Source organism: Vanessa atalanta, chromosome 7 (assembly GCF_905147765.1).
Source record: "Vanessa atalanta chromosome 7, ilVanAtal1.2, whole genome shotgun sequence".
NCBI classification, from domain to species: Eukaryota; Metazoa; Arthropoda; class Insecta; order Lepidoptera; family Nymphalidae; genus Vanessa; species Vanessa atalanta.
In genome coordinates, this window is record NC_061877.1 from 7441527 (window position 1) to 7453122 (window position 11596).

At 30.6% G+C, this 11596-nt stretch overlaps 1 protein-coding gene across 1 annotated transcript; it reads right to left on the minus strand.

The window, feature by feature from the left end:
- Positions 1–4556: 4556 nt before the first annotated feature.
- Positions 4557–7889, minus strand: LOC125065400 (retinol dehydrogenase 14-like). Its single transcript, XM_047672973.1, has one exon. It carries the CDS (start codon positions 7641–7643, stop codon positions 6687–6689), a length of 957 nt encoding a protein of 318 aa, XP_047528929.1. The 5' UTR covers positions 7644–7889; the 3' UTR covers positions 4557–6686.
- Positions 7890–11596: the final 3707 nt, after the last annotated feature.

Below are 11596 nucleotides of genomic sequence, written 5' to 3' on the forward strand. Positions count from 1 at the left end.
TAAAAATATATATTAAAATGATTATTTGTAAAATCCTAATAATTAAAGGAAAAAAAGAAAGTGAGATATGATAGAGGTATTTATATGTGTGTGTGTTTTTACGGACACGGATTTAGCAATTTTAACGATTTAAAATTCATTCTATTCGTTAGGTAATTACCCAGGTTCTTTTACTTTGCTAGGACTTGGCACAAGGCAAGTGCCACCAGATGCACTTGTATTCGCCCGAGATCACAGACCTTCGGATGCAACCGGACCCAGAGGGCCTGGTGCGCTTGCAACAGCAGAGTTCTTGACGCGGACTTGGAAGAACAGTTGATGACTGCTTATTGTCACTTGGAAAAAGAGCTGCAGCTGGCAATACGTCGAGCCAAAGAGCAAGAACGGGGAACTTCCGGAGGTTCTGAATAAGGACCCATGGGAGCACCCGTATCTAGTCGTGCCAGGCAAATATTGTACATACGGCGACCCCGCAACGGAAACGTTACCGCTTGCTTTGGGGAACGCTTTCCCCAACTAGTAACAAATATAACCCATATTATTATACATCGATGACGTTACTTGACTAAAAGGTTTATTTTATATGATTTTCTTAAATAATAATAGAGGTATATTATAACTACCTAAATAGGGAGACTTACAGTAGTGGTTATTATAAAAAAAATGTTTAATTTAAGCAATAGTTTTTATCATTTAGCATTATCTTTTTTAAACTATTATATCATAAACTTTGTAAGTTAGGAGAATTTACAACAAATAAAAGTGGATAAAAGATAATCATTAATCTTCAAATTGCGTAACGTAAATTACGTTAAACCTTCTTTTTTTGTAAAAAAAAAACCTGGCTGAGTAGTCATCTAGAAAGCGTCCGATGGCAAGTCCATATTCAATTTAGTGTGACGTCATTCAAACAATTCTAAAAAAATGAAATACTTACGTATCTGTCATGAAACAAAATTGTCGTATGTATAAAATATCACGATCACAGACAAACAGAAATATTAACAAAATATTACCAAACTTAAAAAATCATCTGTGACTGGTGGCATTTATAAAATCGTATCAAATATGAAACACCCTTATAGTGTGTCGCGTCTGTGTTATTAATGGTCTGAAAGAGAGTCGAAATAAAATAGTGGGATTTATAAGTGTAAAGCTCCGCACTGCGAGTTGAAAGGAAAGAGCAGTCCTGTAAATCAGCTTGCTGGATTTATGGGCAAATAAAATGACCACAGCGCTTCGCTGGTCATCCCGCAAAGTTATTTCAATTTAACGCTACGTACGCATGTACACTATAAATTAACACAAATCCAGCATATATGAACGATTACCTCGTTAGTGTTCGCTAATTAACTGCTCATTCAAAGTTCAATTACCTCAACCGATGCAATAACTCCAACGAATTTACAAACAGCCTCAACTTTGCGCATTCTACTCTGAAATTGTTGGAATTTTTAGTTGCAATATTTTATCAGGAAAATTTTCCTCTTAGCTTACAATTAACCAATGAAATAGACACGTTAGATTTTACAAAGTTAAACTATAAAACATTTTTTGCTCGAGTAAAATATTTAACATATTGATAAAAGTTTAAATATCGATATTAAATAAGCCGTTATTTATTAGTAGTTATTTCATCTATGTTAATCATCATCTCAAGTAGGGACATGTCACCTGTGTAAAGACGTAATTAATACTACGCTTATTTAGTCCTAAAAATAAAAACCCTTTATTTAAATAATAAAGGGATCTTATCTGTACACTGTTATCATTAATATTAGTCATAGAGATACCTCATTACCTAAGAGCATTGCTTATTTGTACGATATTTCAGTTAATCATTAGGAATATTAGTTAATTACTCAGTTATGTCTTCAATTTCGGGTTAGATATACTGTACAATCAAACAAATAACATTCCCAAATACACGAGCTTATAACTTAGCGCTTGTTGTTACTAATTAGTTTGCAGTTATAAGTACCTACGTGTATAACGCCTATAAACAATGAAACTGTAGCTTGACAACACCAAGCATCGACCGAAAAGCCTTGTTTCTGTCATAGTTACATTGCAATGATTTCCGCTTAACGATTTTCGACTTGTGCGGTTTTACTCTGTGAAACATCACTCACTCATTCCTTGTATCCGACGTATGGCGCTAAGTAATGAACCACAATAATAGATATTTATGATAATTGTCTTTTCTAGACTTATTTGATATACAATATCACTACAATAGAAACAGGAACATTGTCAATCCAACTAACAATTACTTTGATGGTCTACTAGTAGGATAATATTCCTGTGTTCTTATCTTAATTCCCAAGAGGCCGACAGTCAATGGACTAGACGACTAGTCATATGGTAACTAGAGTATCGATTCTGGATTATTGTTACTTCTAGTACTAGCACGAACTTAACGTATAGCATAAAAGGAAAATGAAAATTATTAAACATAAAATTTGAATGACTTGAAATATTCTGAAATGGATTGTTATTTATCTAAAAAAATAAAATAGAAAATCTTTAACGGTATAATCTCTCCAACCTAAGAAATAACGAGAAGGCTAGGGAATGAAAAGCAAATCGTAGGCGTTAGGACGAAAACACAAATTAAAGTGGAATTATTGCGTATAACCATATAAATATGACGATCTTAGGTCCTTTTTTTCTAAGTATAATTTATTTGAAGTTCGAAACATGTACTTGGGTATACCAATTTGCACATGATAAGTTGCTTGTTACACTGTTACAATAAACAGTTCTCGCAGGGCCACCCACAGCACGTAATAAAACAAAGCATAGGTACTGATCTAGAATTAGAGAGGCTTGTTCCTTTCTATTCGTCAGGAGACAAATCTGTATGTTGCATATATGATGCGGTCTGTTGTGTCTGACGTCTTGTGGCTTGTCACGTCTAATATAATGAACTGATATCTGAGCCGGATTTAACAATAAATCAAAAAGTGTCTAGCATAGCATGTCTAGTAGAGTTATGTGTATATAAAATTTTATTGATGATAATTGTGTACACTCGATAAAAATAAATATTTATTGATTGTTAAAATCTACTATCAATTCCACAGACAGAACAGAAAACTCAAAGTGGTTTTGTTTCTTTCGTCAACACTCATCAACAGCTTTTATGTTCTACGCTTAGATAACCTGAATTATTACTTTAAAGGGATATATTGTTACGCTAATTACTTATTGATTCTTATGTAAAATACAAAACATAGTAAATATAATGTTGATTGCCATAAGTGCCGAGAAATCAGAAAACCATGTAAAAAGAAAATAAAACTTGGACAAATAATAGTGAATTTAAATCCGCTCAAGCACTACGTATATAAAGTATGTTTCAAATTATTAATTTCACGATGGTGACGAATAATTGTAAGGACTCCTGCGTACTGCATCGGATGAAATTTTCTCACATGTAAACCTACCAATTCGCACTAGAGGGATGAAATAAGCTTTAATCCTATCAATTTATAGATTCTGTGGAATTACAGCAGGTACTTATTTAAGTTATATGTATTAAATAATGTTGTTTTTCTGTACATATTTGCAAACAATGTAAAAAACAAAATGTACAAATATGAACTTTGCCTGGTTTAAAAGTTTACAGTAATTACTACACCACGATTGTAGTGTCAACAAAGAAGTATACAAAAATCTTAAAAAAACACATTTGTTGTATTTTACCGAGTAACTTTTGGTAGTTGATAGTATAAACACTCGATACCGCTAACTACATATGTATTATTCGTTTATTGATTTCATTGTTTCATTTGTTAATTTATTATATTAGTAAATGAAATAAAAAACATTTCATACGATTGTTCTATCGTCTTTTATACGAACAGCCCCTACGTAATCTATTTAAATCTTGACTTATGTTGCTAATCAAATTATCCCAAGATCAAAAGACGCTATTACAAGCTGTGAACGATTATAATAAAAATAAAATTGTACCTAATAATAATTTGGAGCCTAATTTGATTAATCTAAATATTTTTAAAATTATCTTCTGAACGTACTAGACGCGGCTTGTCGTTGCACGTGTTTTTTTTTTTTTTACACGAAAGTATAAAACATATTATACATACAACTATTAACTGTAATTATTGTTCTTTTATAATTAATACCCGCTTAAGTTTGTAGATGTGTTTGTGCACAAAGTAAAGTTATGATAGATAACAATTTCAATGCAAAGTCCTAGCCGGAAGTAAAACTTATTTAATATGATTGGATTGTGTGGATTAAGTTAAGAGCATTTTGAACGTAAATTCACTACCTCACTGAAAATGTTGATCCCCCACATTAATTCTTGATGACAACAACGAAGATTATGTAGATACCTCTCTTTACAAACTACTTATAAATAATTCATCAAATAGTAGTTATGTAAAATTTATATCGAGTGTAAATAAAACGTGGACTGAAAAGACATCATAATATGAACATATAAACATTTTTCTTCACAATATAATGATATGACAGAAATTAAAGCAATTCGTGTTTTTTTTATAATTTATTAGACATTGATTATAACATTTAAAAATTATATAATAAACCCAATATTTCTAAGAATTAATGAGCAAATATTTCATGTTCCGTAAATATAAGTTGTATGTATTTCTATATATAGTCTTTGTGAACTGACTAAATATACATGAGTATACTATATAGTACTATAGGTATAATTATTATTTGCAATCTTAGAGAACAAAGACTTGGTCATTTACAATAATAGTCAAGGACGATTTTACTGACTCTGCAAATTTGTCAGCCCGATAGTTTATTACAGAACATTATGAATCCATCAGTGACGTCATCAATTAACACTCAATCACATAATGAAACAGTAAATATAAGACATTATGGTAAGGAATTATTAAGGCTTATAGCTACTTACAAACATTATGTCTAATACAATAATGAATTAGTGCCTATTATTACTGTACATCACAACCATCGTATCGAAGTAAGCGAGTATACAATATAAAAAATATAAAAATTATATTAGTTCCATAATACACATTTGCCGCGTGGTTACAGTACAGTAAAACACAGTCACCCATCATAATAATAAATGTCATTAAGATTTAGGAATTTTTAGGGATATCATCGTATCATCCAACGCCATCCAGCAGTTAGGTACTTCAGCCTCAACTGACGACTTCGCGTGCTTTTTAAGGCAAGGGAATGTAAGCACTACTAATTTAAATATTACGCATTACTATTTCTCGACCGTGAAACCCAATAACTTATTATTTGCCCGACCAGGGGTCGCAGAATTTCAGGATCCACAGCCTTATAAGCATATTTCTTTAAATGTTAACCGTTGAGCTTACATTAAGCATTTTCACCCAGTGTGTAAAGAAGGAGGAAGGATATTTATTATATTTTATAAAATTAGGTAATTTTCTTATGAAAATTTAATTAAAATCTTCAATGAAAATACACTGAAAACTGCTAATGCGATAAGTAAATTAAAATGTATACATTGAATTATTGATATTGTGATAAGTAAATTATTTATGGGGTATGTCGAAGATTAAGCACACTCAATTACCTTAAAATAATAATAATTGAATCGTCATTTAGATAGTATCGATAGACGATCGATAATAATTAATTTATTTGAAAGTTATTACTACAACATGCTATAGTATGACCAGTGTCTCATGTTCGGTTTTCCAGCTGGACGAGCCTCGCACATGAACGGTTGTTTGCGGCTTCTAAGATCCCCAGTCGTGCACTTGGGACAAAACGGGCGAACCGATCGTGTACACTGCTTAACAGAAAATGCAAATACGATTTCAACAAACGCACCCATGCATTCTTACCGAACTAAAATGTAATAGACTAGGTAGAATTGTGACTATGCGGCTCCAAAATCAGATAACCGTTCTAGAAAAAGTAAAGATTCTTCGTATGCGTTAACGATACGAAAAAATAATTATATTTTAAACGATAAGACTTTTAATTTTTAAATATGATTAATGATAATATATGTACAAGTAAACTTAATTAATATTTAACATTGCTAAATGTGAAAAAAATATTCCCAAACTCATTAAATATAACACATAACATTATAATATAAAAGAAATAAATACTATAATAAAAGTATCTCTCTAAAAAACCATTCAATTAAACCCTATAAATAACACGCACTTATCAAATAAATATAATTTATACAACAATTTTTCTACTTGTAAGATAAATATGGACTATAGACACAGGTAAAAGTTTGATCTTTAAGGTTTTTGCACAATGCAATTAATTTTAGGAACCGGTTATAAAAATACGTAATATACCTATCCTTCAATAAAACACATCGCCATTTTTTATGTTACAAATGCAAGAATATGAAGAATATTCAATATAATATAATAATTATTCGTATTTGAATAACACTATTATTAACAAACTTTAATGAATAAAAATTGTGAAACATTCATACCATATCTAAAACATACATCATGTCTAATACGTTTAAAATATGTATGATATGATGTCCAATATCTATTCAAATAAATGATATGAGCAAACCGATTCACTGACCTCGAAAAAACTAAAGAGAGTTCAACTTCTTTGCGAGGATAAGCGTAAGGAACTAGTAAAACTGACTTAGTCCATATTTGTTGTCATCTACAATTTTTAATAGCGATGCATTAGCTAATATTTGACGTGTGTTTTACAATTTTTTCTGACTCTTCCCAAAGTTTCTTTGCAATTTCTGAATCTCTAGACAATTTAGATGGCGTTTTCTCACGACAATTGCTAAAATAGCGACCACTCACATTTTGCACATCTGGCGAAACAGCGAGATATATCGATGTCTGTGCTGCCTCCCAAACGCTTTTATATAAAGAATTTAAAATAACTAATACTACATTTCGAATAATATCACTCTTTATATTTCTGAAAATATTTGTGGCTGCAACACCTGGATGCAAAGCATTCACAGTAACATTCGTTCCTTTCAATCTGCGGCTGAGCTCCAGCGTCATTAAATTTAAATATAATTTACTATTAGCATAAACCAAATAATCGCTCCAGTACTTTTCCATGTTTAAATTTTCAAAGTCCATTTCACCATATTTATGAATGACCGAAGATACATTTACAATTCGACTCGGTGCGGAGGATTTTAAAAGTGGCAACAGGAGATTCGTTAACAGAAATGGTCCAAAATAATTCACTTGCATACCCACGTGGTTACCGTCTTCAGTCTTATAGTTCCCAAGACCACCTGCAGCTGCATTATTTATAAGAACATCTAAACGTTTTTCTGTTTTCAATATGTTTTCACAGAATTCTCGAATAGAACGAAATGATGCCAAATCTAGGCGTCGGTATTCAATGTCTTTATTCCCTGTCGTCTTAATTATCTCTTCTTTAGCCTCCTGAGCTCGCTTGACACTTCGGCATGCTATAATAATACGTGCTCCACGGTCCGCTAGATTCTTCGCTGTCTCCAAACCTATTCCACTATTACCACCAGTTATTACCACTACTTTTCCCACCATATGGACACTTGACTGACAAACACGACATGTAAACTTCTGATATATTTTCACAGTTAAGAAAAAAATAACTATAGCCGAAAGAATTAACAACAAAAACATTTTTTACAAATATTATTTTATTATTTTGTAACAGTAAATCACGGTCTGCTTAGCACTGATACAGAAATTACAATCATACTATAGTATAATAAAATTATCGTTATCAAATATGAGGTCACGTTAACGCAAGCGATAAAAAAGATATGTATACATGATCGATATGAACGAACGAACGTGATAGTTGATAAAATAAATCAGATATACTAAAAGATACAATGTAAGAATGCCTATTCATCGATATGAAAGTGACCAAACGTCTCGTGTCCGCTTTATTTATGACACTAAATGAAGCGGTGAGCGTGCGTGCGCGTCGCTGTCATCTGTTGTGTAACGTATGTTCGAATTGTTTACCGTTCTACATAGAAATAGCCTTGAGTGTAATTTTAAAACATCAAACCAATTCAAACAAGACTGAATGACAAAATTTGATATGTACTTTATAACTAACATAAAATGTTGACTTTGTTTTTGTCACAGTCAAATTTCAATTATCACGTGTCAATTATGAGCGAATTAACCTTTCACCATTGTAGCCATTGTACTTTATAATTCTTTAACAGGTAATAATGTCAAGTATACTTGTGTAAGCAAATTATTGCCGGGTTGCTTAAAATTTATATGTACATAAAAAAATATCTTAAATTTAATGATAAAATCGGAGCAAGGAATATAATTAAGACTAAGAGTAGAATTATGTTTGTGGGAAGCTTAATCAGCATGCCTGGCGAAACGAAATTAAGGTAGGTAATAAACATATGTACATAGTCGGAACAAGAAGAGGGAAATGTATTTGAATATATGAGTCTATTATAAAATAGTTACTCAAATAACATCACCATTAAAATCATCACAATTAGATGTGACTGATGAAAACATTATGATATCATGTTTTCAAATGCAATATTGATTATTTTTTAAACTATAAACGCAGAAGGTATTTAAAAAATACTTTAAAAAAATACTTCAATTAAATTTCAATGACATCAAATTCAACGGAATAGATTTCTATTTTTTTTTTTTACATTAGCAGCCTGTAAATGTCCCACTGCTGGGCTAAGACCTCCTCACCCCTGAGGAGAAGGTTTGGAGCATATTCCACCACGCTGCTCCAATGCGGGTTGGTGGAATACACATGTGGCAGAATTTCGTTGAAATTAGACACATGCAGGTTTCCTCACGATGTTTTCCTTCACCGCCGAGCACGAGATGAATTATAAAAACAAATTTTTGATTGATTTCTATCTAGAATATTAAATTTACAAAAATCTAATACACTTTAATTTTCATCATATTTTAGTTGAGAATTTTTCGTAGTTCATTTCAAATTTGGTCACCTACGCCTAGTTGAAAAATTTCTATGTAGGTATGCACATATCCTTTATGTTTTAAAAAAGGATGAACGAACGAACGAACTCTACACGAAATAAATATAAAATTAGTATTAAACGTTTCATCCTGATGAATATTGCTTTTTACACTTTGTAATTTGAACCAGAAGCCCTTAGGAGGAGGATCATAAAAATTCTATCAATGATCTTATAATTACGAGATATTTGATTAAACGTTTGAAAAAACACGTGTACAAATAATGTGCTGTAAAGTGGGCAAATCGATCGGTTGGCGAATTCATCATTATTAAAAATATGGGAGAAGCACATTTATTTAGAAAGCAGTGCTTTACGAATGCATAATTGTCATGTTACGGTTACTATTGTGGCGTAAGGTATAGAGATATATAGTCTAAAAGGTAAGGTATTGTTATTCCATAATATTTACCAAAACACTATTTTTTATTTTAAAAATATTTTATCTTAAACTATCAATAAAAACCATAAAACTCATATGCAAAGGGCAATTTTTATCTGAGAATTGATAAGGATTAATAATTTATTACAAATAACTCAAGATATATATACATAGTTAATTCAATTACGTTGCCATGAATATAATTTCTGGCTAACGTAGACTCCTAACGTAATTTGTATTCCTATCAATACTTGTGACATTAAGATAACTTTAGTAAAATATATAAAAGGAAAAGTAATAATGACTCTCAATCGAATCTATTTTAAGTAATCAATATTAACCGACTATTGCCACCAACGATTTTTTATGTAAAAGAAGAAAAGGAGTCCATAGTCTATCATTGCGTCATTAAAAGCTGATACTGCTTATTTTAATCAATGTGGAAGAAGTATTAAAAGTAAAGGAAAGTCACAATTTTTTAACGTCCGAGGAGATTTCTTTATAGGTTACAGGCAAGTACAGTTAGGTCTCTGTCCGTATAGGATAGAGCCAACGAATTGTACGAATTAATCTAATTTATGTTCCAATTTTTAATTTACAGGCTGCTAATGTTCCAATTAAACAAAGATAAGATATATATTTTTTCAAAAGAGCAATTTACATACAAACAACACTTTGAGTTAGAGATTACGCCTTCAAGCAATTTTATACTTGTATTGGTTATACATTTTATTTAGTTGTTATATCATTTCCCAAAAGAAACTCGACCTCAACGTTGAGTTATAAAGTTTTATTAGTTTTTTTAAAAATAATTATGAAATGTATAGAAATGTGATTCTTATTTTGAAGAAAAAAACATTATACTAATTTAAGGAATCTGAAATTTTGCAAGCTTTACTTGCTAGTAACAAAAAGACAAAATATGTCGATCATTCAATATCAACTCTAAAGATTTGGAATGTATAATTAAATTTCCGATATCTTTTTTTTTTTAAATACATCTATTGTATGGACAAATATATCTATGATTTGAGACGTTAAAAAAATTAAAATTTATTAATATTTAAGTTTACTACTGAAAAAAATGCCGAGTAGGTACATTTATTTATTGCGTTCTTTGAGAATGGTATAATAAATTCCTTTTACATTAACCTATTTCACTTATAATTTATGTTACAGCTATTTTCAAAACAAAGTGACCTTTGTTTAAATTTCGCATTACTCTCTTTCTTAATAATTAAAGAATATCTTGAAAAGACCGAATTCAAAATTTTATCACAATAATAAAAAATGTCCAATACGATATGTTACGTCCACACTATGAACTTGTCATTTGAAACCATTAAGACGGCAACTTCGTTTGCTTGTTAAAAATTTTTAAAAGGCAAGAACACGAAGTTAATGATTATTACTTCCCAATACCTAAGTATATTTACTTTTTACTCCCTTTTTTTGTGATTAGACTGAATATAAATAAGCAAGGCGAAAGAAACACACACATAGAAACATACTTACACACACATATATCCTGTTTAGAAATGTTACAAGAAATCAATTACATTTCGCGTGTTACAATTTCACTAAAAATTAAACGGGCTGATGTGAACCCCTACTTTGGAAAATGCATTTGTTTAATCGTTTTACAAACGTAACAGTAATTCACAAAGTATATTTTGGCACATAAGTAATAAGCCAACAGTAAATTGCTAATGAAAGAACCCTGTTTTACGAGCTTGTTAAGTCTTATAATTGTTGAACTTCGCGCTCGTGGCTTTAGCGTCTAACAATTAATGAGTTACGGGAATCTTTCGTTAAGCTAAATATTACATCGTTTTAATTCCTTTTCCCTATTAATCCTTTAATTTAACCTGTAGGCTGATATGATGATAACTAATAATGTTCTTAAAATATTCTATATATTTATAGCTAGCTGGTCATAATTTTGTTAATTATATGTATACATATTTATGACATTTAATTTAATAAATATTGTTTTTATTATATAATATAAAATTATATTTAAAAAATAGATACTGTAGGTTTTAAGAAGATCAAATGCTATTCCATAAAATGCCACAAAAGAATAGATTCTAATCACCTATTCGACAGAATTAATTTTAACTATCTAAGAAGAAACTTTAGATTTCAGTCTATACTTCATATCATTATAATTGGAGCCAAATTTCGTGGAAATCGATTAATTATAA